We start from the raw sequence: 26,631 nt of genomic DNA, 5'->3' as shown, positions 1-26,631 counted from the left end.
TGATCTGACTGATCTGAAGAAATGGCCGATCTGAATCGACTGGACTAATCTGGACTGATAAATCTGATCTATAATCTGATCTTTGAGCAGCGCTGGAGAATAGATCCCCCCAGGCCCGCCTTCTCCAAAGAACCCTCATTGTCCTTCCTTTCTCAACTCTAAATAGAAGTTCTGATATTATGCCTTGCAAGTGCCATTGAAGCAAAGGCACATTTTCCCGATGTCCCATGAAAGTAATCGGTGTTCCTATATCTCAGGTCCGAGCCTCTACAATGTGCATGGACCTCGCCATTTAGTACTCTAGACGATAGTTAGATTCAGACAGGACTTTCTCACCTTCGGGTGGAATGGCTGTGGATTAAGTCTCAGAGCTGCAATTGCTAAACTACGTACTCGGACTTAGGCTGCCTTGCCGGTCAATTGACGGCGATTGCTACGCATTAGGGCGAGGAATTCCCTGGAAACAGCAATTACCACTTAACTTAAACCAGAGATTGCTGCTATGCCTATTGAAGCAGATTTAGTTAATACGTCGATAGTTAAGCGTCTTTGGACTGGTGGATATATCGGTGGACGTTTGCCAGCTACTGTGATGTGATCCGGCCCAAATTGTTCTGACGTCGGCATTTCGGTGGTTGTCGGCCGGAGTCGGGCCGTGAATCGGAATGGGAGTGGGGCCGAGGTCGGCAAACTGCCTGGCAGTTGAACTGCCCAATTAGGAAAAGTCGAACCCGTTGCTGTGATCACGATCATGCCAGCTTGAGAATGAGGACCCTGACTGGCCATGTGTGACAGTCTTACTGTAGTGCGAAGTCTCGTGTCAATGGGACTTAGCTCAGCTTGCACATCACCATTCATAATATTCTTCATTTCGTTAATCAACTTTTGTTCGACATCAAGGGCGGTGATCCTTGTCTGTGTGAAGATTCTTGTCTATGTGTGATTCGCATCGAAAATCGGCGTGCAAAAGTCAGTCTGGAAAGTGAAGCTGGCATCGCCGCATGTACCTCTGTCACCTGCCATATCCGGAACATGTTTGCAACACGACAGCTTGGCACTTTAATTGCCAATGCCGGCTGCAACAGCTCCTCTGCATCAGCATTGAGTATTCTTATCAGTAACTTCCTAATGAAGACAAGAGGAGCCGACACAAGGGCAGTTGGGGATATGCTTGTTGCCGCCTTCGGCTCTCCGTTATAAAAGCCCGCGCCACTCGCCACGACAGTGAGGGGCAGCGGACTGAAGTCATTCCCATTGACCGGCTACATTAACCAGTCAGTGAGTGTACAAGGTATTGAAATCAATTGGGAGCTGTAAATAACAACAATAATGAAGCTCACACGCATCACGCTTGCGGCCCTCCGCCTCTCGTCAACCGCCGTCGCAACCAACAACATTTTGACAGCAGACAAGTTCGAAGCCGACATTAGAACCGAAGAGTAAGTCAGAATCATCCTACCAACTCCCATGTAATCCCGCATCTGACTTTTGCGACCAGACTCCAAAACGTGCTCTGGAACCTCAACAAGATCGCCCGCGACAACGGAGGTAACCGCGCTTTCGGCGAGCCGGGGTTCAGAGCCTCGCTCGACTTTGTGCTCGAGCGCGCCCAGAAGCGCTTCGGCGACCGGTTCGACACGTTCGTCCAGCCCTTCAACCACACCTATGACAAGACACTGCGGATCAACGTGACGGGGCCGGCGGGCGAGGATGTGTTCGTCATCAGCCCCATGTACAACCCTGCCACGCCGTTGCCTGGCGGGATTACGGCGGGCTTGGTCGATACACCGGTTGATGATGAGAGAGGGTCCGGGTGCTTTGCTGAGCAGTGGGATGGGGTGGATGCGACGGGGAAGTTGGCGCTGATTAAGAGGGGGGTTTGCGCCGTCGCGGATAAGTTGAAGTTGGCCAAGGAGCATGGTGCCTTGGGTGAGTTGCTGCTGGATGCTTGCCATTAAGAGATACTTAATGCTGATTATTGAGGGAATTCAGGGGTTATATTGTACAACCAGGAGCCCGGAACAAGCATTGCCGTCCCGACACTCGGTGCAGAGACGATCGGTCAAACCGTTCCCGTTGGAATCATCCCGCTCGAGGTGGGAGAAAACTGGAGAGCCCGCCTGGCATCGAGGGCGGACGTGGTTGTTACACTGCTCGTTGACTCCATATCCGAGACGCGCGAGACGTGGAACATCATTTCCGAGACAAAACAAGGCGACCCCAACAAGGTCGTCATGCTGGGCGCACACCTCGACAGCGTGCAAAAGGGCGCAGGCATCAACGACGACGGCAGCGGCGTGGCTGCTCTGCTGGAGATCATGACCGCACTCAGGAGGTACGACGGCTTCCCGCACAAGATCCGATTCGCCTGGTGGGGAGCCGAGGAGAGCGGCCTGGTGGGCTCGCTGTACTACACGTCGCACCTCTCCGAGGCTGAGGCCGACAAGATCAAGTACTATTTCAATTACGACATGATTGGCTCGCCCCAGCCTGATTTCAGCATTGCGAGCAACAACAACAGCGGCATCGGGCCAGAGCTGTTTGAGGAATATCTTGTCTCGCAGGGCGTGCAAGTACGACATGGGTGAGTTCTAGCCTTGTCCCCAGACCATTGTCCCCCAATGCTCCTGTGCTGACGGTTCACTCGCTCCAGCGGCTTCGACACCGGCTCCGACTACGTCGGCTTCGTCAACATCGGCGTCCCTACCATCGCGCTGCACACGGGCGCCGGAGCACCCTGGGACGCCTGCTATCACCAAGCCTGCGACGATCTGGACAACATCCACTGGGAAGCTCTGACAGTCAATGCCAAAGCCGCCGCTCGGGCCCTTGTGAGGATGGCCCACTCGCTCGAGGGCGTACCGCCCCGCCAGAAGACAAGTCTCAACCTCCGCACTCGTCGTGGAGTCGCAGAGAGTTTTGCGAAGTGGGCGGCCATGGCCGAGGAGGCTAGCCACGGGCACTCGTGCTCTCATAAAGGCAAGAAGCTGCGGGTTTAAGAGGCCGGTAGAGTTGATGTCGGAAGGGTGCCACAACTGTGAGAAGAACACTTGTGCTGGGAATATCAAGGTAATGGCGGCGCTGAGATCGGTTTTCGAATGAGGACAATAATTGGTAAGTCCGTCTTGTTAGTCTCTCACGGAGCCTCAGCTCATGATTCATATCAAGGAGGACTGGAACAAGGGTTGAGCAGTTAAGCTTGGGAATCCGAGGGCCGACGTTGAATTAGATTCGCTGTTACACTGGCACAGCATGGCGTCCAGTCCTTCTTGCATAAGGGCCGCCAAGTCTTTAACACACCCTGACCTGCTCCTTCTTCTCCCTTCTCTTTGTTCGACTATTTAAGTCGCTATCAGAGTCTCTCCTCCAAGCATCTGATGTATACAGGCAGGCAGGGCCAGCTTTGGTGTAGTTGAGAGTCTGACCGCATCGTCGAGTTCTTTCGACTGTCGAGTCCTCGCGCCGCGTTGCCCGGTATCAAACATTGTAACGTTAATATCGAGTCTGCTGCGACGAGTGCAAGACGCAAACAGGAACCTCAAGGTACACACCTATGAGCTCTGCATTTGTCGACGGCAATGCAGAGGAACTCTCCGATGCCAAGGGAGGAACAAGGTAGTAGCCCGGCAGCTTCAGGCTAAATAGCACGTGGCGAGCGAAGTGCAAGAAGATTCAAGCAGTCCAGAACAGCTGGCCTTGCCGGGATTAAGGGGCTCGCTAGCGGGCGGCAACGGTGCGGGTGGGTTCTGCAACGCCCGGGTTCGTGGAAATCTTGAGGCTTTGGCGGCGTCTTGGCTTCCGAATCCGAACTTACACGGAAGTTGCTCCGAGCAAAACCGGGTCGAGTCGCCGCCTGGGTGCCAGTCGATATCCACCAAGGACCCCCAAATCCCCCACAGCTGGCTTGGCAACGATGGGCTCCATGCCCCGATGCAACCGTCCTCCACGGCATCGAAGCTTCCATGGAAACGCAAGCCGCCGCCTCGAGCACGTCGGCTGGGTGAATCCACTGCGCCAACGACAAGTCTCCCCGTGGGGATGACGAGCCGGCGATCCAGGACCCCGATCAGGGGTATCTGGGCCATCCTCTGAAATACAAAAGGGCTCCTACCCTGCCTCGACCAGATAACCCGGTTCCTGCCCACCGCCGTCACACTCGCAGCCCCTCCCTCGTCGGTGTCATCCACCCTCCAGGTCAAACACGATGCACTCCAAGTCTGTCCTGGCGGCGCTTCTGGCGCCAGCCGCCGTCTCGGCCCAGCTAAACGACCTCGCCGTCCGTGCCGGTCTCAAGTACTTCGGTACCGCCCTCCGCGAAGGCGCCATCAACAGCGATGCCCAGTACGCTGCCATCCTCGGCGACAAGAGGGAGTTCGGCCAGCTCGTGCCAGAGAATGGCCAGAAGTGGGAGAGCACCGAGCCGACCCGGGGCCAGTTCACCTACACCCAGGGCGACATCACGACCAACACGGCCAAGAAGAACGGCCAGGGCGTGAGGTGCCACACGCTGGTCTGGTACTCGCAGCTGCCCAGCTGGGTTCGTCATCCTGTGCCCTGAGTCCTCTTGTCGTCGATTGTAGATAACCGAGCATTGACTGTGTGTTCAAACCAGGTTCGTGATGGCTCGTGGACCAAGGCCACGCTCACCGAGGTCATGGAGACGCACATCAACAACGTCATGGGCCACTACATTGGCCAGTGCTATGCCTGGGACGTGGTGAACGAGGCCGTTGGCGATGACGGCAACTGGCGCCCCAACGTCTTCCTCAGCACCTTCGGCACCGACTACATTCCCCTCTCCTTCAACCTGGCCAAGAAGGCCGACCCCAATACCAAGCTGTAAGAATGGCGACGTCCTTTGCTCTGCTTCCCAGTTCTGACAGGCCGCCAGGTACTACAACGACTACAACCTCGAGTACAACGGCGCCAAGACGGACCGGACCGTCGAGCTCGTCAAGCTGGTCCAGGCCGCGGGCGCGCCCATCGACGGCGTCGGTTTCCAGGGCCATCTCATCGTCGGCAGCACCCCGAGCCGCAGCAACCTGGCGACGACCCTCCGACGCTTTACGGCGCTCGGCGTCGAGGTCGCCTACACGGAGCTCGACATCCGGCACTCGTCCCTGCCGGCCTCGTCATCGGCGCAGGTCACACAAGCCAACGACTTCGCCAACGTCGTCGGCTCGTGCCTTGACGTGGCTGGCTGTGTCGGCGTCACCGTCTGGTCTTTCACGGACAAGTACTCGTGGATCCCCGAGACTTTCCCCGGCCAGGGCGACGCCCTCATCTACGACAAGAATTTCAACAAGAAGGCCGCCTGGACCTCCATCTCGTCCGTCCTGGCCGCCAAGGCCACCGGCGTGCCGCCCGTCTCGTCCACATCGACGTCGACGTCTACGTCCACATCCACTCTGACCACCATCACCACCACCCGCGTCCCGTCGTCGACGGTTACCTCCACCAGGACCACCTCGGCCGCGCCCTCGTCTACCTCCTCCGCCAGCGGCGCCGAGCAGACTCGCTGGGGACAGTGTGGGGGCCGTTACTGGACGGGCCCGACTAAGTGCCAGAGCCCCTGGACGTGCCAGGTGCAGCACGAGTGGTACTCGCAGTGCCTGTAAAATTTCCTAACCGGCTTGCGGGAACTCGGGTTCCGGAGGGTAGTGCAGTGCAGAGCGGGTGGATGGTGCTGCTGTGGGGGTGATGTGCTCTGGGTTTGCCGAGGAGTACCAAGATACTCAAGGTGTTGTTGATCTTTCTGCTGTAGATATTCGAGGTGCCCTTTTCGGTATCAGCTGTAAATAAGATGCAGTGTACATATTGCCATGGCTTGTCCTTCCACAATGTGACCTCGTCTGTGGTTGTGCTGTTTGGCCTGAAAATCTGCAGCCAAGACGCTGCGGAGCTCAATCTGCTAAGTCGATAGTAAGCAATTCTGGCCTACTGCATTGTTCGACTCTCCAAAACAAAGCAATTTTTAGATCCGAGAAAACCTTGAAGCGCCTTGAAGGTGTGGATGCCGGACTCGGGCTGCCACTCCGATCCCTCCAAACGGCCATTGTCGCGTGCCAAGAAGAAGGTTAGTATGAAGTCAAACTCAGGGGAACACATCCCGCGCCGTCCCATGACATCATCAACTACTTCCCCAGACCCCGCCGGAAGGTCGTGAATCTGTACACGTGTAGATGGAGTCGGCTCGTACTCAATCCCAAAGCAACCACTCATAGGCCCTCGATTTCCAAAACCATGACGCGAGGTATACATCTTCCATCGGACCTGGCCTTTGTGTGCGGCACAATACACCCGATCCAAGGCGGCCCATTGAAACCCATCATGCTGTCGTAATCGTTCCCTGAGAGCAGGTAGTACAAATACACCCCCTCAAAGTGAGATTGAAACTTTGTTGTGCCCTTCCACCAACGTCCAATACCAGACCACCCCGTCCTTTGTGATCACTGCCTCTCTAGAACTCAACTCCTCCCGACTTGAGCAACCCCACAGCATCCAGTCCCAATGTATCGTCTCCAATCATCTCCCATCGCTGCCCAACCACTCAGGCACATCTTTGCCAGGACCCTCGCACGCCCGGCGTTTGCATCGGGCTTCCGTTTCCAGTCTACCGAGACCCGGCAGCAGAGCAACCCCACGGGTGCCGCCATGCCAACCAGCGCAGCCACCCGAGTGTCGGACCGCATCAAGCACGACCACCGGGAGCTGGAGGAGTACTACACCAACATCAAGAAGGCCCAGCGCGACGACGAAAAGATACAATGGCAGAACCAGTTCGTCTGGGAGCTGGCGCGGCACTCCATCGCCGAGGAGATCGTCGTGTACCCTGCCTTTGAGAAGCACATTCCCGACGGGGTGAGGTTGGCCGAGAAGGACCGCGCCGAGCACCAGCAGGTACGCGTTTTGCCCCAACTCTCTTTGCTCCCTCGATTCTGATCAATAAACGGTAAATGTGGCGTTGGTCCAGGTCAAAGAGAAGCTCTACGAATTCCAATCCATGAACCCCTCGGCCCCGACCTTCGAGCAGACCATCGACTCGCTCTGGGAGACGCTGGCACAGCACATCAAGGAGGAGGAGCGCGACGACCTGCCGGCGCTGGAGAAGGCCCTCGACGACGACGCGTCGGGCGCGCTGGCCCGTAGCTTCGACCGCACCAAGCTTTTTGTGCCCACGCGCAGCCACCCGGCCGCGCCGGATCGCCCGCCGTACGAGACGGCTGCGGGGCTCCTGGCGACGCCCCTGGATAAGCTGATGGACATGTTTCGGAAGTTTCCCGAGGGGAAGTAGGAGTAGGAGCATTTTGTCGTCTGGTCGTTATTGTTGATGATTCTTTGTATGGGGATAGGTTGGTGCGAATTGAAAGTTCTGTCTCGATCTCGTGTGTGGTGGTACAGGGTCGTTCTTAGTTCGTGGGGCCCGGCGTTGGGGCAGGCAATGAAAAGCAGTGAAACGAAGATTGCCCACATCATCCATTCCCGAAGTTGCACAAATTGAAGGTGACACCGTTGCCAGCTCCTTGGGACGTTGACCGAGGCCGGGTCGGGCGAGCGTGTGACGGCACATGCCGATGACAGTGTATCCCAGGCACAGGTAGGAACCGAGCGAGCGTCCCGTCACGCAACCGTACTGGTACCAACATCAACCTATGGCAGCATGCCCGGTGATCCATCCCAGCGCCCAAGCCGAGTGGCGCTTCCACGGCCCAGCCATGGTTCGCGAGATGTCACGGATCACGCCCGGTGCCCAGCCCCGCATGAACCAATACCCTTGCAGCTCCGCCGCGTGGAACACGACGCAGTAGTACGACAATAGGGCCAAGGCAGCCTGGTTCCTCTGGCGCAGCAGCGGTATCAGATCGTCCGACATATGGATCGGCCAGGCGGCGACCACGTGATATTCCGGCCCTGCCGACTTCCCAAGGGCCTCGCGGATGGCCGTCACCATGCGGTAGGCGTCGGCGTGGACGGTGGCACGCACATGGGCATCGGGCTCTGTCTCGGCAATCTCGACCAAAAAGTCGCCCACGGCGAGGACGACTCGATCCAAGGCGGGATTGAGCTGGTCTGGGCAGGCGTGCAGGACAAAGAGCTCCGAGAGCGGCCCTGAGCGCAGCAGCTCTTTTGACGAGTCCAGGACGCTGCCCATACCCTTGACTAGCATCAGCACATCCACGAGATCGTCCACCGTAGGACCATCCGCGGAGGGTTTGGTTGAGGACGACGCGGCAAGTGACCCGATGAAGAGCAGCGACGAAGAGACGAACAGAGCGTGGCAGTTGGCGGGCGAGATGTCGGACAGGGCGACGCGCATGAGCCGGATGCCGGCGTTTTGATGGTGCGAGGCGCGGAGGGCGTATGCTTGGCGACTTTGGGGATGCAGATAGGCCAGGTGGTACGATGCGATGGCCAGGATTTGATGCAGCAGGAAGACGTGGACAAAGGCCTGCTTGGGTACCTCGATCTGCCACATCCGGTTCGTCTCGGTTCGCGAGCGGTCGATCATGAAGGTCGGATACGTGCACGTGGTGAAGTGGTGGAGCAGCTCCAGGTCAAAGACCCAGTCTGCCGTGTCCTCTTCCGGCGGGCCGGTCACAAACTTGGCGAGGTACGGAAATGGATCTGGGGTGGTTGCTAGTGGGGAACCGGTCATGGTGAGGGCCGACCCGTGCGGGGAAGGTTCGGCTTCCGGGCCATGGAGATCTCCCGGTGGGACGGTAATGGAAGGAGGGGGTTGGAATGGGGGGTTATCGCTAGGCTTGGGGTTGATGCTTCTGGGCCGGCTTCTTCGGGACGGTGCTAGGTGTGACTGTGGGCCCGGCGACGGGCCCGGCGATGGGATGCCCGCATGATTAGCGGAGCTAGCGGGGGACGGAGAGTTGGCATTGTTGGGGTCAGTTGACAATGAAAGGCTGCATTCGACGCCATGGCGGACACAGGCTTTGCAGGACGGCTTTGTTTCATCGCACTGTCAAGTGTGTGTCAACCAGCCACGAGTTTCACTGGCCGAGGTATGTTCGATACCTCAGGCGACAGGCCAACGGATTCCAAGCACAACCCTCAAATTTGAGGTGCATTTCTGGTAGAGGACGGGCAGAACGGGCCGACATACCTTGACTCTGCGCTGCTTGCATCTCAGGCAGCCGGTGCGCGACTTTGTGTAGCCCAGGCGTAAGCGCGCCATCAGAGCGCGCTCGTGGCAAACTCCATCAGCGATTTGTGGGATGAATGCGAAAGCGAGAATGGGAGCCCGAAAGACGTTTCACTTGTCAGCGGTCCGAGGACTTTGAAGTTGTGGGGCCCTTCGGTGGAGCCGGCCCTAGCTCAAAGCCTGAAAGCCAGCAATGCCGTCAGGAAGCTGTTTTGAGTGCAAGCCATCCGTTTGTCACTGCCGGTGAAAGGGAAAAAACAGATTTTTTGAGAATCCACCTCAATCAAAGACGATACCGCATCTCGGAATTCTGTGATGCGATAATAGATCTGCTCGAGATTGGGTGTGGTTGGTCAGTCTCCATGATTGACTCACATGTGCAACAGTGCGACGCTCGAGCAATGTTAACCCTAACCCACATTTTGCAGCCCCAAATCTGCCCACGTCGCGAGCCCATCAAACCAGAACTGCTAGCAGCCATGATGCAGTGGAACACAGGTCTCGTGTGTTAGGTCTCATCGCGGATCCGGCTTCCCATTACAGCAGCAGACGGAGATTATCATCAGAATTGCACCGCCTCGTGCTTTGCTACAATAACCCATCTAAGACGCGAAGATGTTCCCGAATCCCCGATCGGCACTTGGCTCGACTTGGTCCCCGCTTGCAATCGGCAGCGATGCGGCGATGCGGTGATGCCTGGACTCCCCTTCGGTTACCATTCATTCGCCATCTTGAATCCTGGAGAGTCGAACCTACCCGCGTTCTGAATCCATGGGTTATCTGATGTCCCAGGCAAACACGGCCTCTGAGCTTAAGCCGATTGGAAGGATTCAAGACGGGATCGCTTTCCATCGTCCCAGGTCCAAAGGCCCCACCGGGCTTGCTGACAGAACAATATCTTGGCGAAGAGAATGATTCCTCGACGATAGCGGAGTACATACACCACAGTGTATACTGCCTGTCTCGAGACAGCAGGGAATAACTTGCTCTCATCCCGTGCCGCCTGTCGCATCAGGCCCAGCCAATGCCTCCAGACAGTTACACAACATCAGGCACCAGAATACCACACACTCGGTCCAGACCGCATCATGGCCAACCTGCAAATGGTTTACGAGACTGTCAGCGCCCAGCTGGCGGTCCTTTCCCAGGCAAGTTTTCCCATCGCAGGCCAGGATTGGGCAGCGACGAGAAGCGGAGGTAGGCATATCTGTTCCGAGCGGCTGACTTGTACCTCGAGGGAGTAAAAGAAGGTCAGTTGAGCCGACTCCGGTCATGTCCACAGGGATTCTAAAGTCTTCGGCAGTTCAAGGACAGAGTGTTCAGGAGCGTCACCACGAATAGTATGGTTCAGATCGTTCCTCTTCTGGCAGACAGCCGCTGACCTTGTTCATCACCAACAATTCATTGTTATCGTCGTGCCGCCCAAGGTCCTGGGCGAGTTTCAAAAACTCCTTGAAGATGTTGTCAGCTACGACAATCCCTTTGAACAGACACTGCATGCCAAGTACATTGGAGTCATGACCGCGATCGGCTAGACCATAATTCTTCACACGATTGAGTCCAACCTCACGCCTGCCCTGGCTCGTCTCACCCCCCTCATCGTCGAGGAGGTCAAGGCGTCGATTCGTGACGCACTGCCACCGTGCAACGACTGGACGCCTATCAACATTAATCACGCGTCGCTCCGCATCGTGGCCCAGGTTCCCGGCCGTATTTTCATTGGTGCTGAGCTCAGCCGCTCCGGGGAGTACCTGGACGCTGCCGTCAACTACACCGTCGAGGTGATGGAAGCCGTTCGCGCTCTCGACACAGTGCACCCCTGCCTGCGCCCGTTTCTGGGCTGGCGGTCGCCTGAGGTAGAGAAGCTAGACAGCGCCTGGCGCTGGCAGACGAGTTGCTGCGCCCCGTCGTTGCCGCCCACCGGCGTATGGAGGGCAGCGAAAAGCCAGACGACATGCTGCAGTGGCTCATGAACGGACAAGACAGGTTCAATCATTACACGACCGAGGAACTGGCAAGGATACAACTGGGTAAGTTATAGTCTAATCTTCGTGGCCGTTCACACCACGGGTGTCACCTTGACCAATGCGTACGCGCTGCCTGCCATTTCTTCCTCCTGCGACCGCAATGCTAACTATGCCCAGTTCTTACAACTTCGCAGCCTACCCGCAACATTCCCCGAACTTCGCGACGAAATCCGGCCCGTTCTGGCCGAGCATAAAGACGTCCTTAACAACTCGACGCTGCAGGCCATGAAGAAGGTCGACAACTTCCTCAAGGAGACGACGCGACTGCAACTCTTTGGCTTCGACGCCATGCAGCGTCAGGTCAACAAGACGTTCACCTTGTCCAACGGCCAGGTCATCCCGGCTGGCGTGGTCGTCCAGGTTTCTTCAGCAACCATCAGCCGGGACGCCGACATCTTCCCGAACCCTGACAAGCTCGATCCCTGGCGCTTCTTCCGGTTGCGGGAGGAGGCCCGGGCGCGGGCGCTGTCGAGGCCAATACCCGGCACCAATCCGTTTCCCGCAATACGGACATCATGACAGTACGTGCACCTCCATGTCCGGTCAAGGTTGACATCTGTTCGGGAGATGTTGAGGTATCGCTTGGCTGACAAGTCGCACAATACGGCTTTGGACAGCGTGCTTGCCCCGGTCGTTTCTTCGCTGTCAATGAAATCAGGATGATTGTGCCCAGTCTGTTCCTGAATTACGACATCAGGTTGCCCGAAGGAGTTCAGGAGAGGTACCCGAATCTCTCGTTCGGGCCAACGCTACACCCCATACGCCGGAGACCATGTGCCGGGATCACATGCTAAATCCACTTACAGTGCATCCCCGATCCGACGAAGCAAGTACTCTTCAAGCGTCGAATAAGTTTCGATGCAGGGACGAAATAATGGTCAGCGCTAATAGCACAGATGGGGTTAGACTTCAGGTCTGGAAAATGATTAGGATGCTGCCCGAGACGGCACCCCCGAAGAGCTATGTACAATACAAACACAAGTTGCACTCGAGACATTCCGCAACCTGCCACTGCCACAGTTCTTGCGCAACCAACCCCACTTTCAATAATCCGTACTGCAATGCATGGTACGCTAGCGGCTGTGCTGAGTCGGAAAGCGTTGCGCTCCGCCCCAATGTTGCTCAGCTTCTTGAGCTCCGTGGACCCCGCCCGCACAATTTGTTATCTTCATCACAACACCCCAGCAATTGTGAAGGACACGGCCCATACCGTGTCGGATATCGCGCACTGAACCACCGATGGCGACAATACTTAGTCCCCAAGACTCTTACGCCCAATGGAAAACCTCCACGGTGCTTTCTGGCCTCGGCCAATGCCTGGTGCCTCTCTCGGGCGCAAACAAGGACGCACTGCTCTCAGAAGCCACACAGCTTACTCACAGCGAGGCAAGCCGAACACGTGCAGCCACCATCCTCGCTCGTTTGAAGGAGCTTAATGGGGAAGTCGTGCAACAGTTCCACCCCAAACTGGACGCCCTGTCCGACCTCAGGTTTCGGATGGTGTGTCCCGCGGAGAACAATACGCAATCACCTGCCAGCGGTATCCCGTCCTATGTCGCGATCAGCTACTGCTGGCACTACCATCAGTGGCCTCTGGCTAAGGCCGCAACGCCAGTCCTTTCAGGCTGGGAAGTCTCAGAACCGATGGTGAAGGCCGTAATGGACCTTTGCGAGGCCGGCGAGGGCGTCTGGATCGACAAGCTTTGCATCAACCAAGATGACCCGGCGGACAAGACAGCCCACATTGGTGTCATGGATGCCATTTATCGCTCCGCCCGTCGCATCGTCATCTTGCTAGAAGACGTTCAATTCGACAAAGCTGAGGAGGAGGCCGGCTTGGCTTACCAGGGGTTTTACGAAGATCTCTGCCGCATGGTCAATGAGGCTGGTCTGGAAGGCGAGGCGAAGGCCATGCTCGTCAGCGGGTACATTCCGTATCGCGAGAAAGAATTGCGAGACAGGGGCATGGGACACGTCCTGGCCCCGGCCAAGTCCTTCGTCATGAAGGTTCTCGCGGCTCGGTGGTTTCAGCGAGGATGGTGCGCCCACGAGTCTCGCATGGCCAAACATCTCAAGACCAACAACCCCCTCTTCTTGTGCTTTGGGGCGGATAATCGGGTCCTCTCATTTGAGTTCCGATTCATCCACTACTTGGGCTTCTACCTTACCAACCTGGAGCCACTAGAACAACTTCTTTACGAGCGGCGGATGAACCATATGCCGGGTCCTGGACTGAAGACACTGCAACAGCTCACATGGCGCATCCAGATGCTCATGCCCGACGGCCGCGCCACCGTTTCGGCCATGCAGCACCTTATCAGCGTACTCTCGTTTGGCATCCTGAAGAAAGGGGACCTCATTTCCATCGCCCTCAATACTGCTGGCATCCCGCTCTATTTCGACGGTGGTGATGTCCGCCATGTGGAAGAGGTCATCTGGTTGTTCACGCTGCTGGTACTCGCCGCCAACGATCTTGTTCCCCTAATCGCGGCTGGCCCAAGACTCCGAATTCCCTCACTCGGACAAGATATCCTCTCATGGGCAATCCATCCGAATCAGCCGCTGGTCGATGACCAGTTCGAAAACCCGCTCCCTGGGTCCATCACAGCCGTCACTCCAGAGTACATTGAGCTGGATCTCCTCGTCTTTGAATCCCTTCCCAAGCCAGCCTCCCCAGAATCCCAAGCCAAAGCCACGCGCCTCATCGCCGAGCACAACCTGGACGCCATCGCCGACGAGCTCTTCTCCGCCTTCTCCGACACCACTCAATCCACCATCCGCACTGGTGTCGACGCCATGCTTAGCATCAGGCCGACCTCCCGTCCACTCCAAAACCTCCGGCACCTCTACCTCTCCCTCGCGCTGGACAACGGCCTCGACTGGCTCCTCGCTTTCCCCTCAACAATGCTTCAGACGACGAGCACATCAGCTTGGATGTTCGAACCGCTCGGCGACCAAACCCACCCCAGTCTCATCCCGGCTGTGCACTCTCTTCTCGCACTGTTTAACTCCACCCCTCCCCCTCCATCCAACACCGACAACAATAACACATCCGAGTCACAGCCAAGACAATCAACTCACCCTGTCGTTACTCCAGAACAGCTCGAAACCCTCAACCGCGCCCTCACAACCCTCCTCGACCCCCGCCTCCTCCTCTTCACCCCCAACCCGCGTCGCCTCCCGCTCTCCTTAGCCCTAGGCACCGCCGCCCTCACACCGGCCGCCAGCAACAGGTCCTACATTGCCGTGCCCGCCTGCTTGGCACATCTCCCGGGACACTTTGAACGCGCCTGGGTGATCGAGCCGTTTAATCCCCCCGTCGACGGCGTTGAGGCTGCTGCTTCTGCCGCCCGGGCCACGTCCCGCGACAACAAAGAAGAACTGCCGCGGGCCGACGAGATCACTGTTGTCAAGGACGGGGTAGTCCCAGAGGAAGGTCTGCAGATGATTGAGGATGTCGTGCCGGTGCTGAGCTCGGATTATGCGGATCGGCGGGCGCCAATGAGGGATGATGAAGGGCGGGGGATGTGGAGGGTGAGGAGGAGGCAGACGCTGTTTGGGTGTTCTCCTGGTGGGTTGGAAGTGTGGACAGAGGATGGGAGAGGGGTGCTGGAGCGGGGCGCGGAGGCGTTGGGCGGTGGGGAGGGGTTGGTGTTGTTAAGGCGGCAGAGGGTGTATGGGGCGGAGGAGTATCAGTGGGGGCGTATGCTAGAAGAGATGCAGAAGGTGATGTCTTTGGATGGGGTGGAGGGGGAGGGAGTTGGGGATGCGAGGTGAGGGGGTTATGTTGTCTGGAGCAAACATACTAGTACTATCCCATAGTAGAAGTCATCCTCAGCATATCTCTTCCCTCAAACCATTTCACCCTCGCTTAGCCTTACCATGGCCACAATAGCGTTTGCTTCTTGTGAAACCACGGTTCTCCTCCAATTCGAGCGAGTCTCGTCCAGCCCTGCCGATGAAGTTATGCTCCAGCTGCTAGACTAATCTGTCCGCTCTTGTTTAATGTTACCAAGGGGAGCGCAAGGACAGTTGCGAGCCAACTCCTTTGCCAAGGCGACCGCTTTTCTCATCAGCTTCAAACTTTGAAATCATGGTCGCTTGCACTCTGGCCCAAGGATATGTAATCCTGGTGCGGATGAAGATCAGTAATCGAAGCTCTAGACCGGGCAAAATTCTTCCGTGGGACATCAAAGCAGCGAGTCCGAGGATGAGTAAACTGACGCAAGCAGAGGACACATGTTGCAGTTTCAAGATGGCAGATAAAGGATGTGCTTTAAAAAGCAGTTATGCCATTCAACACTATCAAGTACTCTTCCATCACCTGCCCCAAACACTAGGTAGACATCTCAACCTCAGCGAATAACGCTCTCCCAGAATCATCCACCGTCAAAACTGCATACCCACAGACCAGATACCAAAGATGTCGACTCACCAAACCGCCAGAACTCTCCACGCCACTGCCCCCTCCGGCACATACTTCGCTTACCGCCGGCTCGGCACCCACCCAGGCACGCCCCTCCTGATTCTGACCCATTTCCGCGGCGTCATGGACAAGTATGACCCGCAGCTCATCAACACGCTCGCCCAGCACCGGCGCATCATCCTAGTCGACTACGCGGGCGTCGGCCTCAGCACGGGAACCGTGGCGAGCAGCGTGCGGCAGTCGGCCGACGACATCCTCACCTTCCTGTCCCTTATCGGCGAGCGCGAGGTTGATATCCTCGGTTTCAGTCTCGGCGGGACGGTCGCGCAGCTTGTAGCGCTGAACGCCGACCCTGCTCTGCTCAAAGTGCGGAAGCTGATTCTGGCGGGGACGACGCCCAGTATGGGAGAGGGTGTGCGCAGATCGCCAAATGCGGATGTCTTTGAGGTGGCGGGTGCTAAAGAGGTGACGATTGAGACGTTTAAGAGGCTGTTCTTTCTGGCCAACGCGGAGGGGGTTGCTGCGGCCGAACAGTGGTGGGCGCGGATCCATGAGCGGTCTGTTGCGACGTCGGGCGAGGAGCCGGCTACGTGGTTGAGCCAGAGCTATGCCGATGGCGCGGTGGGTGTCAAGGCGCAGTCGCAGCAGCTGGGAACTTGGATGACGCCGGAAGGGTCTCAGGGAGCGGAGGGCTCGTTTGAGCGGTTGAAGGGACTGAATATTCCGGTGTTGGTGGTGAATGGACATGTGAGTCTTCAAGTTTGCGTCTGTGATCGTTCCTTGTGGAAGTGAAGGCGACTGACAGAGTCCCAAGGACGACTACATGGTCCCTACCGTCAACAGCTGGACCATGCAACAGCAGCTCCCGAATGCAGAGCTGCTCATTTATCCCAACAGCTCGCATGGCGCCATCTTCCAGTATGCCTCGTACTTTGTGCAGCACGCTCTAGCGTTTCTGAGCTCTTAGGCTGCCCCTGAAGGAAGGGTCCCTCTCCCAGCCAGAGTATGAAAGAGGATTCTGAAAAGATGGAAACGAAAGTGCCTGGAGTGGATGGCGACGTAGTCGGCGGCAGTGTGACGGGAATACTGGCCGGAGCTTTGCGCGCGGATTGATTTCAGAAGTAACAGGCCTACTTGAATCTCGATTCGGAGTAATTTAATATGAACAATCCTCCAGAAAAACTCGCAACTCGGGACAGGATTTGGGGATGTTGAAGATCGAGGGACGAGAATGGATGACGTCCAGACCCTGATCTACCCTTGTCCCAAGATGTTCTAAGCCACACTGCTTCTTGTCTGGGTTGGGTGCGGTCCTTTCAAGCTGCCTGGGAGATACGTCGCTATTGATGGATCGATGAGGTACAGTGTGTTTTCTTGCAGCAAGAAGTCGTCGCGTGTGGAGCCGTAGGAGGAGGCGGAGCTGACCTTGGGATGTTCATGGCATAGGATACTTGGCCACGATTGACGTTAGCCTCGCTGTGCTGCATGGAAATGTGTTGAACCTAGAGATGAGCAAAAGGGAGTAGACTGGAGTAGGGGTAGCAATGAACATGGGCATACTGTGAGTGCTCGAGGTTGGCGGGCCAAGGTTGTGGCAGTCCTCGAGTAAGGATCACGCTCCTGTCAGCGCTGTGGCGACAGCCGCACCTAAGGTAGCAACAATCTCGCGGGTCAACGGCCATGATTCCAGTGAGCGCGAACCGTTCCGCAATGGTGTTCTGTCGCATTGCTGACTTTGACGCTAAGAATCCGCTGTGTGCGCCACGGCCGCCTCAGTTCCCATCCTCCGACCACTGGGCGCGGGGTGGTCATAAGGCTCACCAGGCTACCGGACAGGTTATGTGACCGGTAGGACCACATCCGAACAAGAGAGGTCGTTAAGTTGAATGGCACAAACACCTCCATAGGGCCCCAGGACCACCGCGTAGCTTGCCAACAGGGCAGAAGAAGGATGCTGGACTGTGAAGCGAGGAGTAGGCGCTGGCCTCGGGCGACGCCAACATCGATTCTGATGACATACCGGCAGCGCGATAAAGAGTCAAGAAGGCCCACATCTATGCTGCATCTGTTGGCTTCCAACCCCGACGAACAAATGGACGAGTCAAGGAAAACAACGGCGTGACCGTAAGGCGCATGTCTGTGCCTCAACGGCAAGCTGGACCAAGAATACCCCGAAGTCGCCCTGCACCAACAAGACTCTACGGACAGAGGCCGCGTTATCCCGTCGATGTAATTTTGGTTTGCGACCTCGACAATTTCGGCTTGACGCATTCTGCGGTCATCGTACGTCAAGACATGGCCGAGGTGCTTGACTTTGTCAAGGCGGGCATTAGTGATGGGAGCAATGGATGGTGCGTACGACATCCCTGTTTTGCCAGCAAGACAACTCCAACAAATGTCGGGGCTGGGGAGATGCAAGTAGTCTCCGCCTTTGCCGTGGACCTCGTCGATCTAGTCCGGTTGGGTTGGTCTCACTTCTTTCGGCGCTGTCCCTGGTCTTCCTCCTAGTCTTCTTCCCGGTCGTCTTCCTGATTGTCATACTCGTCGTTTCCCAGTGTCCGTCTTCATTTTGAAGACAGCCGTCTCTTCCACATTACTCTCCCTTTGTCCGTCTTTCCCATACCCACCGCCCCTTCTCGCCTCCCGGCTCAACATTTTAACAAAAGTGACGCTTGTAGTCAACCCCAACTCCGTCGCCCAAACCAATCCGCCTCGCCAGACTTGAGAATTTGGACGTGGGCAACCTCGTCCTGTATATCCTCTGCTATCTGAACGTTAAAGCGTCACATTTCCGGGCATCCTCAGGGCTGGGGCCGCCGGGAGTCGCCGGGAAGTTGCCGAGTTCGAGGTCCGTGGATAGATGAGTATTGCCAGGGCGTTCTGAGGATATGAAAAAGGGAGACGAAGCTAAGTACGAAGTCGGATTCAAGCAAATGCTGAGGGAAGATCGTATGCGCGGGGAAGGAGAACATGTCATAGGCAGGGCGTTTGACTCTTTAGGTGGGGGGCTGTCGGTGAAGGTTCGGTAGACTTGGTGTCACTGATGTGTATGGTGGAGCTCCTGCTTGACACCTGGGTCTTGATCCTGGAAGTCCTTCAGTGTGTGTGTCATGTGAAACTGCCTTGGTGTGAAGTACCTCCCGTTCCGCGTCCCCTTCACTCTGAACTGATGCCAAATGTCGTCTAGTCGTCAAAGTGAGATTGCACGTGGTGCGTCAAGGCTGCGGCGTCGCCTCTGAAATCGCCACAGACGGGACAGGTTGACGCCTCGAGCTCAGGCGGCTGGTTGGGCTGAGACGTTTGAGAATGTCTCAGCATGGAGCCTGCGTCATCCGCCGCATCACTTGGCGCCCCTGTCGTCGCGTTCCCTGCATTCTTTCCCTTTCCGCGCTTCTTGGCCGGCTTGATGTAAGCATCTAAGCCGATGGCCTGCGTCGATGGGGGTTGCTCTTCGCGTGCGTCTCGCTGCATCCAGCCACCACGGTGTCGTCTCCTTTCGCCCACCGTTGCGGCATCTCCCTGTCCAACACCGGCAGTCCTCTCGGTGCTGACGGATTGGCCCTGAGAACCCTCAGGCGTCGGCTCAGTGGGTCCCGCCATGCTCTGGACTCGGCCCACCCTGCCATCTGTCAGCCGCACCTTTATGCCGCGAGGATGATTGCCTCGGGTCAACAGCTGCAACACGGCGCCTTGGACTGTGCGGCCCGTTGGCTGGTCGGCTTTGAGAACGATGTTGACTAGCGCCCCTGGCACAACATCTTTTGTTGTTGGGACACTGGGCATTTTTCAGATCCTTGTCTCGTCAATGATGTGGGAGGATGAAATTGATCCGGGACTCTCGCAAGCCTCAGCAAGCGAGCGGAAGAAAGAAGTGGGGGTGCATACGAAGTCGATACGACATAACTACTTTAGTACTAGCGTACTTACTACATTTACGCCCTCGATGCTCATTATTCAAATGCTTTACTACATCAAACCTCTAGACTTATATAATAAAGGGTACCCATCAGTAGGAAGCGTTATATTTAACCACTACTTAAACCACACAGCACAGCTGTGAGATACAAGTGGCATCAATGCCAGGCACTGGGCTCTGCAAATGCCGACTCAATTCTGCTAATCAAAGCTAAGTGAAAAAAAGAGGGAGAGTATACAGGATGCGCGTCTGCGACGCGAGAAAGATAAGAGGGCGCGCACAGGCCACCTGCCGATGACCCACCGAAGAGAGCATTCGTCCTCAACCTTAGAAGTGAGCTCCGAGTTCGAATTGGCTTAGTGCGCTCGCGAGGCTGAAGGAGTAGCTGCGGAGCCCCTTCGCGCTTTAGATGCCAGTGCGAATAGAAGTAGTCGAAAAGAAGATGCTCGCCTCGACGAACGTCTAATATATATATGCATAAGAGCCTGTAGACTTGAGAGAAAGTGCATATACAAATGTGATGTCGGCGGGCGTGGGGAGGTGGCCGCGTTAGATGCATTTTTGTAGTGACTAATATAGTTGCTATGCGATGACTAAGCGACACGGACCCGTCTCTCTAGTGGGAGCCGAACTCCTCACAGACCCCCTCACGGGTCCGGCTCCCACCAGACCGGGGTCTGGTGGGAGCCGGACCCGTGAGGGGGTCTGTGAGGAGTTCCCTTCCTTCCCCCCTGTTCCTTCTCTGCCGGGAACGGTTGACAAACTCATAGCCGCTGCACTGGGCTAAGTACAGTACTACAAACTCTCCGGCAATCAATGACATGATTACCTGTGTGTCAAAGCAAAGCGAATTATTCCAAAGGGGGTGAAAGAATTTGTCAAGTCGTTTAGTAATAAAACGGTCCAGTTTCTGAAGCCCGGTGAGCTGTGTGCAAGCTAGAAAATGCACACGTAGAGGATTTCTCTACGGTCCATGTAAGAACTCAGGGTCCTGTAGGCTGTAGTGTTGTGATGATGGGGCACAGGCAAACAGCAAGGAGGTAGGGGCCGGAGTGATCACATTGAACTCGGAACTTCTCTATTTAAGCAACCTCATCATTCTCTTGGGCCTTTCTTGCACCGCTCATCTGCGCCCTGAACCCCGCTCCTTAACCCCTCAGCTGCCCCTCAGCCACATGCAGCATTGCTCGCGCTGCCCCGTTGGTTGGGCCTGAATGCCTGAAGGCCCAACCCGTAGCTCGCGAGCAAGCTCGAGGCTCTCAATGCCCTGCGCATACTGGCTTCTGACAGGGACCGATCTTTTTCATACGTTGGTTAGATATCAGGGGGACATCACCGATCAAAGAAGCCTGCGACCAGAACTCGAGCAACCGCTTACCTGGAAGCTCTCCATTCGAACACAAGACCAAACCCAATGGCCAAGATCATTACAGTCATCGGAGCCACCGGTGCTCAGGGAAAGGGTGTCGTCGACGCGTTCCTCAACAACCCGGCCTACACGGTCCGTGCCATCACCCGGAACCCCTCCAGCCAGGCCGCCAAGGGGCTCGCCGCTCACGGCGCTGAGGTTGTCTCCGCCGACCTCAACGACCTCGAGAGACTCAAGGCCGCCTTCGCCGGCTCCCACATAATCTTCGGCGTGACCAACTTCTTTGAGCCCTTTGCCGCCCACCAGTCGCCGACCAAGGCCATGGAAATTGAAGAACAGCAGGGCATCAACATGGCCAAGGCGGCCGCCGCGACCCCTACCCTCGAGCACTACATCTGGAGCACCCTGCCCAACATCAAGGCCATCTCGGGCGGCAAGTACCTGGTCCCGCACTTCGAAGGCAAGAACCGCATCGACGCCTACATCCGCGAGAAGGAGCCCGCTCTGCTCGCCAAAACCACCTTCTTATGGGTCGCCTTCTACGCGACCAACCTCGTCTTCCCCATGTTCACGCCCTACTACATTCCAACGGCGGACAAGTACCTCCAGTTCGGCAGCTACGCCCCAGAGACGCCCATCATTACCATCGGCGACGTGACGGCCAACATCGGACTTTTCGCCAAGGCCGTAGTCGAACAGCGCGACAAGACGGCCAACGGCAATATTGTGCTGGCCGCGACGGAGACCCGCCAGGCCGGCGAGCTGCTGCATGCGTGGGCCCAGGCTCAGGGCAAGAAGGCGCAGTTTGTGCGTGTGAGCGGCGAGGCGTTCAGGGAGATTTGGCCAGTCTGGGCCGAGGAGATGGCCGGCATGATGGAGTTCTGGGACGACCTGGAGTTCCGCGAGAAGAGCTGGACGGAGCCCAGTGGGCAGAAGGTGCTTACCAAGGAGGATCTGGGCGTCACTGGGTTCAAGGCCCTGGAGGAGACGTACAAGGCTCTAAAGCTCTGAGGTTACTGAGTTGGAAAGTTTGAGTGTCTCGGCGGTATCATGATCCGCTTGTTCTGTCATCCGGTTACTTAACGACTGCGGGCGGAGGATAAGGTCAAGGCTAGGTATCCGACTCTTTCTGGGGCAGTGGTACAATTAAAGAGGTGGACGGGCGGCCAATGTCGACCCCAGTAGCCAAGGAAAAGGCCGCTACGCCACACATTCAAGCTCAGTTCTGATCCGTAATCAACCCATTCGTCTCCGCGACATACCCCGCCAACTGCGTTCATCATTCGGGCATTGTAATATGCTAATGGCTAGATTGTCGGATATCGTACCGAGATAAAGTTCAGTTCCCATTTCTATCCTTCCAAGCAAAATTAGACAACAGTACCCAAGGCAGATGACTGCCGTTCTACCAATACGTCTTCTTGACCGGCCCTGTCCGGGAGTTCCGTCTCGTGAACATACGTTGACCCACCGACACCACCCCGGAAGTGATACTATCTCATACCTGGGGTGAGGGAGGGGTTACCTTCAGAGGCTTTGATGACGGCACAACAAAGAATCGTGAGGATTACAAGAAGATTGATGTTTACAGGAACCAAACCGCCCAGAATGGGTTCCGTTTCTTTTGGGTGGATCTTCCTGCATCGACAGGTCCAACAAATTCGAAGCTTTTGGGGGCCATCAACTCAATGTTTCGCTGGTACCAGAATGCTGCCGAATGCTGCGTCTACCTGGAGGACGTGTCGACACCGATCGGTGTCGCTGCCACGTGCCCACTCGTTCTGGAAGCCAACATTGAGGGACGCCAGATGGTTCAAGCGCGGGTAGACACTCCAAGAACTCCTTGCCCCCAGAGCTGCCACGATGAGACAAAGAAGGTAACGTATATGGTTTCTAAAGGTAGGTATATGGTTTGTAGAGGTACCAATCAGAGTCGTAGAAGGTAGGGAGGGTGTATGGTAGGGTAATGTGCCAAACATCGGTATGCAACGGTGATATACAACTCACCCGCGTACTGTCGATAGAACGGCAGCTCTCCCGACGCTGCCGAGCCGCGCTGCATGTACGTCACGTTGACGTTGCGCCACAAGTAGCGCAGAGCGACGGCACGGAGGAGCTTGCTCGTGGAATCCTGCGCTGGTCTCGACGTCGGGCACGCAGTACATGATCGCCCTCCCAGCTCCGGGACGCCAGTTATTTTGCATGCGGCTGGCCGTATGTCTGACATCGGTGCCATGTCGCGTACGGTCTTCGCTGAGCTGAATATCAGGTTGACGTGCAGCGCTTCTAGCTTATAAAGAATAGGTATATTATATAGCACTGGCTAATTGGCTCAATGCGAGATGGCGGCCTTTGCAAATAGCAGAGTACATATGTTGGCCGATGTCGGATTCTAGGAGAAAAGCTTACGGGAGGCAGGATTTAGCGAGGTTTTTCAATTAAATGTGACGAATTTCGGTCCCCTAACCACTGAAAGGGACTATTAAAGTTATGACTTGACAACGGGATGAGGTTCGGTGAAGCCAAAAGATTCACAACAAGCAATTTCCAAAGGTACTGACAATCTTGCATCTGAATTGTTTACTGAGGAAGCTACTGTGATGCCCGTAAGCCTAAGGAACATAGTTTATGTACAGCTTCCTCCTTCAGGTACCTCTGTACCTGAGATCACAGCGATCACCTCCTTGGCGGTGATCCTGGTGATCGGGATCCCGGTGACCTTGTTGGAAGTGATGGCACTTGAAACTTGGAAACTGGGTTGCCGGTGCCATACCCTGGTCAGGGGTAATACACAGCTGTTACATAAGGTTTGGGAGGCACTCAGGGAACTTGGAGGAGGAGAACAGAACTCTCAAGCTGACGAATTCTGGACTGCTCGCGGGCACTCGAAAAAATCACTGTTGTAAGAAAGCTCGCATAAAGCGTGTCGCCGTAGAATCGTGGCTGTTAGCTCTGCGGGGCGCAGGGGATCCCTGGACCAATCATTCATAACAGCCAGACCAGTCGGTGGATCGTTGAAGTGCTAAAACGCCAAGACCTCTAAGTAATCTGCAGTGTGACGGGCACCACCCAAGGTCTAGTCCAGCTCTCACATACAAGATCGATATTGCTACAACGAGAGCAAGAGGTAGATGACAGGAATGGGCGTGCAACCAGACCTTAAGTACTGGAGCAGAGGCCTATGCGTAAGCATGACCATAGACGTATGATCAGACCCCATGACGTATGCATAACCGCAAGCATATGACATAAACCATGAGAACAGGAACGGGGAATCCCGTGACATGCAGTATGCATGATACCTGGGAAGATCAGAAGGCATAGCACGATGAGCACCTAGCTTAGAGCGATCAGAAAATTGAGGACATTGAGCACGTAGGAATCGGTAGTATATAGTCACTCGTTCTGGAGGACTCCGATGGGATTCCTCCAGTAAGCAATTCAAGTGCAAGATTGTCAATAACTTCCGACATTGCTTGTTGTGAACCATTTGGCTTCACCGAACCTCACCCCGTTGTCAAGTTATAACCTTCAGGAGTCCCTTTCACAAGCTGGGTGTCACGGGTAGTGACAGTGTGAGGTTCATGTGCGCAACTCCTGGTTCGACTGGACAGTTCGAACCACGGTCCCTCTTTTGAGGGTGTTACGCAGTGGTCAGTTGCGCCCACCCGTGACACTAGGGCTTGAGAGGTTCGTCACACTAGGTAGTAGCTATATCACTTCAAAAAATATACATTGGCTCGCAGTGTCCCTCCCAGACACCTACCCCAACTAGGTTACTAGACGGTTGGACCTAAGGTGTAACGGTCTCAGGTAGTATATTGCAACTAGCTGATGACGACTCTACGAGTACACTGAACTTGGAGAAGGAAAGAAGAGATGTGAGACTCTGGTAGCTCGAGAGCATACTTATCCTCGTAGGCGCGCTGGTCTGAGCGCGTTGCTAGAAGGTTTGGTGTGCTGTGGGGCGAGTGGGAATAGCCTCATCAGGGGTCTTGGTTTTGGCCGAGAGTCGCCGAGGCTCACACCGGGCCCTGCCCGTTACAAAGGTATAGCTGACCGGTATAGGCAGGTCTTCAACATGCTTTATGGGATAGCGGTAAGATCAGTAATAGGGGCGGCATGCTCTCGGGCCAGCTGTGCCTCGCATGGTTGGAGGGCAGGCCTAACAAAGTGTCGTATGAGCCTGAGTGCAGGAGGACAGATAGGCAGGGACCTTCGGACACCTCCGTCCGCTCCGATTCAGCGATCCAGTCAGACTCGGGTTAACGTAGCTCCAGCACGTCTATCGCGCTAGCACATCGCAAACCTTTACCTGAAATCACAGGATAAGCGAGAAAAAGGTCTCAGACAGGACCTACACTCGCACAAGTGCCTGAGGCATTACCGAGAACAAGACTGGAGCCTGATACGGGAAAGGAGCCGTATGCTGGGAAAAGAGGGCAAATGCCATGTATTCGGGGAAAAGTCAGGATGTCGTCCTCTGGTAGTTGCAAGCAGCAACTGCAGTGGTGGGAGATATCCCACGATCCAGAGTGGGGCAGCGTTATCTTATCTACATACAAACAACCACCCCACCAATGGTGGGGTATAACACCTAGCTCTAACCCTGCGCGATACCTTCCGGTATCAGAGCCCGTCAGCGACATGTCGTTCTATCTCCTCCTCATCCGCCGGTCAACCTCGGTTGATTTACAAGTCCGATCTAGACGGAGGGAACACGTTCAAAGTCCCCTTCATGAATACCCTATCGTCACCAGTCATATTTGGCCCGACACTTCAAGAATGAGGTACCTCCCCACCTGTCACAGGATTCCTGTTCCTGTATCCGGGCCACGGATCCGAGCAATGGATCTGGCCACGCAGGCCACGTATGCGTACGTCATGTATATGCCATGTCCCGGACCTCTGCACCGAACCTGCACTGGGCCAGCATCTGCATAAGACATGGTCGCATGCCCACACGCTAGATAGGTAGTCTTGCTCTCTTCGTGCAATATCATATGTATGTGCAGGCTGACCAGACCTTGCCGTGGTGCCCGTCACACCACCAGCGGACAATTACCCTCGCTCTCGGCCTCAAAGCCTCGCACTTCACCCACTTCCCAAGTCAAAAGTCAAGTCTATGTGTGGCAACCGCCCGCATATCCCTTCTCCATGTCAAGAAAGAACCTATCTCAAGCTGCACAACACTCCAAAAGCTCTGAGCATTGGAGGTGAACTTCGAGAGGACAGGGGAAGGGAACTTCAAGCCTCGTGTTATTTTAAAACACAGAGCCATAGCCCATTTTTGGCCTATTGCCACCCTTCATAGCATAGTCTTAGAGGGTTACCCAGCTTAGGCCCGTCGAGATAGAGTGCTATTGTTGAGTGAATAATTGGGTGGTATCACAGGTCCGAGCGTACCAAAAACCCGGTTTTCGGTCCGCCAAAAACCGGCGGGTCCTCATTTTCCCCGCCAAATTCGGCTCCGTGCTTGCAGGTCATTTGCCTTGGTGGGCCTTCGATTTCTCGTGGAAAACCCAATACAAAACGCGCGCGGCCCGCAGAAAGAAATGGCGAAGTAGAAGGCCACGTGACTAGACTTTACGTGCGCAGACCTTCCAAAAGACGCGACGACGGCGAGAAATAACGTTACGCAGCGCAGAGAGCATCGGCACTCAAACACCACTGCTGTCCACGGTTACCACCCTAGGACAAACCCCTAATCATTCCTTTCTCGCCCGATGACTATGGCGG

The 26,631-nt window shown here is 55.9% G+C and overlaps 12 protein-coding genes across 12 annotated transcripts; 9 read left to right on the top strand and 3 right to left on the bottom strand.

Annotated features, from left to right (window-relative positions):
• Positions 1-1,329: 1,329 nt before the first annotated feature.
• On the top strand, positions 1,330-2,999 carry N657DRAFT_637005 (peptidase-like protein; the record flags this gene model as incomplete). Its single annotated transcript, XM_062791478.1, has 4 exons — positions 1,330-1,439; positions 1,499-1,929; positions 1,993-2,584; positions 2,654-2,999. 4 exons carry the CDS (start codon positions 1,330-1,332, stop codon positions 2,997-2,999), a joined length of 1,479 nt encoding a protein of 492 aa, XP_062643577.1.
• Positions 3,000-4,084: 1,085 nt separating this feature from the next.
• On the top strand, positions 4,085-5,778 carry N657DRAFT_246098 (carbohydrate-binding module family 1 protein). Its single transcript, XM_062786408.1, has 3 exons — positions 4,085-4,537; positions 4,613-4,839; positions 4,892-5,778. The coding sequence occupies exons 1-3, from the start codon at positions 4,205-4,207 to the stop codon at positions 5,616-5,618; spliced, it is 1,287 nt and encodes a 428-aa protein (XP_062643576.1). The 5' UTR covers positions 4,085-4,204; the 3' UTR covers positions 5,619-5,778.
• An 876-nt stretch (positions 5,779-6,654) lies between these two features.
• N657DRAFT_580965 (uncharacterized protein) lies at positions 6,655-7,294 on the top strand (the record flags this gene model as incomplete). The annotated part of the gene is made up of 2 exons (XM_062789494.1): positions 6,655-6,900; positions 6,974-7,294. 2 exons carry the CDS (start codon positions 6,655-6,657, stop codon positions 7,292-7,294), a joined length of 567 nt encoding a protein of 188 aa, XP_062643575.1.
• A 351-nt stretch (positions 7,295-7,645) lies between these two features.
• Positions 7,646-9,187, bottom strand: N657DRAFT_658783 (uncharacterized protein; the record flags this gene model as incomplete). The annotated part of the gene is made up of 2 exons (XM_062794929.1): positions 7,646-8,971; positions 9,116-9,187. The coding sequence occupies 2 exons, from the start codon at positions 9,185-9,187 to the stop codon at positions 7,646-7,648; spliced, it is 1,398 nt and encodes a 465-aa protein (XP_062643574.1).
• A 1,055-nt stretch (positions 9,188-10,242) lies between these two features.
• N657DRAFT_658782 (cytochrome P450) lies at positions 10,243-11,975 on the top strand (the record flags this gene model as incomplete). Its single annotated transcript, XM_062794928.1, has 8 exons — positions 10,243-10,306; positions 10,372-10,404; positions 10,529-10,617; positions 10,690-10,985; positions 11,024-11,140; positions 11,196-11,243; positions 11,316-11,648; positions 11,840-11,975. The coding sequence occupies 8 exons, from the start codon at positions 10,243-10,245 to the stop codon at positions 11,973-11,975; spliced, it is 1,116 nt and encodes a 371-aa protein (XP_062643573.1).
• A 372-nt stretch (positions 11,976-12,347) lies between these two features.
• On the top strand, positions 12,348-14,958 carry N657DRAFT_693430 (uncharacterized protein; the record flags this gene model as incomplete). The annotated part of the gene is made up of 1 exon (XM_062797218.1): positions 12,348-14,958. Exon 1 carries the CDS (start codon positions 12,421-12,423, stop codon positions 14,956-14,958), a length of 2,538 nt encoding a protein of 845 aa, XP_062643572.1. The 5' UTR covers positions 12,348-12,420.
• A 772-nt stretch (positions 14,959-15,730) lies between these two features.
• Positions 15,731-16,574, top strand: N657DRAFT_580937 (alpha/beta-hydrolase; the record flags this gene model as incomplete). The annotated part of the gene is made up of 2 exons (XM_062789492.1): positions 15,731-16,354; positions 16,467-16,574. The coding sequence occupies 2 exons, from the start codon at positions 15,731-15,733 to the stop codon at positions 16,572-16,574; spliced, it is 732 nt and encodes a 243-aa protein (XP_062643571.1).
• Positions 16,575-17,073: 499 nt separating this feature from the next.
• N657DRAFT_245946 (uncharacterized protein) lies at positions 17,074-18,171 on the bottom strand. Its single transcript, XM_062786406.1, has one exon. The coding sequence runs from the start codon at positions 17,969-17,971 to the stop codon at positions 17,279-17,281; it is 693 nt and encodes a 230-aa protein (XP_062643570.1). The 5' UTR covers positions 17,972-18,171; the 3' UTR covers positions 17,074-17,278.
• A 516-nt stretch (positions 18,172-18,687) lies between these two features.
• On the bottom strand, positions 18,688-19,459 carry N657DRAFT_245948 (uncharacterized protein). Its single transcript, XM_062786407.1, has one exon. It carries the CDS (start codon positions 19,388-19,390, stop codon positions 18,791-18,793), a length of 600 nt encoding a protein of 199 aa, XP_062643569.1. The 5' UTR covers positions 19,391-19,459; the 3' UTR covers positions 18,688-18,790.
• A 1,478-nt stretch (positions 19,460-20,937) lies between these two features.
• Positions 20,938-21,903, top strand: N657DRAFT_658779 (NAD(P)-binding protein; the record flags this gene model as incomplete). The annotated part of the gene is made up of 1 exon (XM_062794927.1): positions 20,938-21,903. One exon carries the CDS (start codon positions 20,938-20,940, stop codon positions 21,901-21,903), a length of 966 nt encoding a protein of 321 aa, XP_062643568.1.
• A 461-nt stretch (positions 21,904-22,364) lies between these two features.
• Positions 22,365-22,637, top strand: N657DRAFT_544509 (uncharacterized protein; the record flags this gene model as incomplete). The annotated part of the gene is made up of 1 exon (XM_062787844.1): positions 22,365-22,637. A coding segment is annotated over one exon (273 nt), but the record flags the coding sequence as incomplete, so codon positions are not given.
• Positions 22,638-23,452: 815 nt separating this feature from the next.
• N657DRAFT_649758 (uncharacterized protein) lies at positions 23,453-23,838 on the top strand. The gene has a single exon (XM_062793796.1). The coding sequence runs from the start codon at positions 23,493-23,495 to the stop codon at positions 23,796-23,798; it is 306 nt and encodes a 101-aa protein (XP_062643566.1). The 5' UTR covers positions 23,453-23,492; the 3' UTR covers positions 23,799-23,838.
• Positions 23,839-26,631: the final 2,793 nt, after the last annotated feature.

This window comes from Parathielavia appendiculata (genome assembly GCF_033297405.1).
Source record: "Parathielavia appendiculata strain CBS 731.68 unplaced genomic scaffold N657scaffold_22, whole genome shotgun sequence".
NCBI classification, from domain to species: Eukaryota; Fungi; Ascomycota; class Sordariomycetes; order Sordariales; family Chaetomiaceae; genus Parathielavia; species Parathielavia appendiculata.
This window is presented reverse-complemented; position numbering and strand designations above follow the sequence as displayed.

Excerpts from the sequence above, each read along its gene's own strand:
- N657DRAFT_649758 (XM_062793796.1), top strand. The coding sequence starts at position 23,493 with ATGCCCGTAAGCCTAAGGAACATAGTTTATGTACAGCTTCCTCCTTCA.
- N657DRAFT_246098 (XM_062786408.1), top strand. The coding sequence starts at position 4,205 with ATGCACTCCAAGTCTGTCCTGGCGGCGCTTCTGGCGCCAGCCGCCGTC. Across the intron at positions 4,538-4,612 it reads ACTCGCAGCTGCCCAGCTGG|GTTCGTGATGGCTCGTGGAC; the intron begins GTTCGTCATCCT and ends TGTTCAAACCAG. Across the intron at positions 4,840-4,891 it reads GCCGACCCCAATACCAAGCT|GTACTACAACGACTACAACC; the intron begins GTAAGAATGGCG and ends ACAGGCCGCCAG.
- N657DRAFT_245948 (XM_062786407.1), bottom strand. The coding sequence starts at position 19,390 with ATGCCCAGTGTCCCAACAACAAAAGATGTTGTGCCAGGGGCGCTAGTC.
- N657DRAFT_245946 (XM_062786406.1), bottom strand. The coding sequence starts at position 17,971 with ATGTCGTACGCACCATCCATTGCTCCCATCACTAATGCCCGCCTTGAC.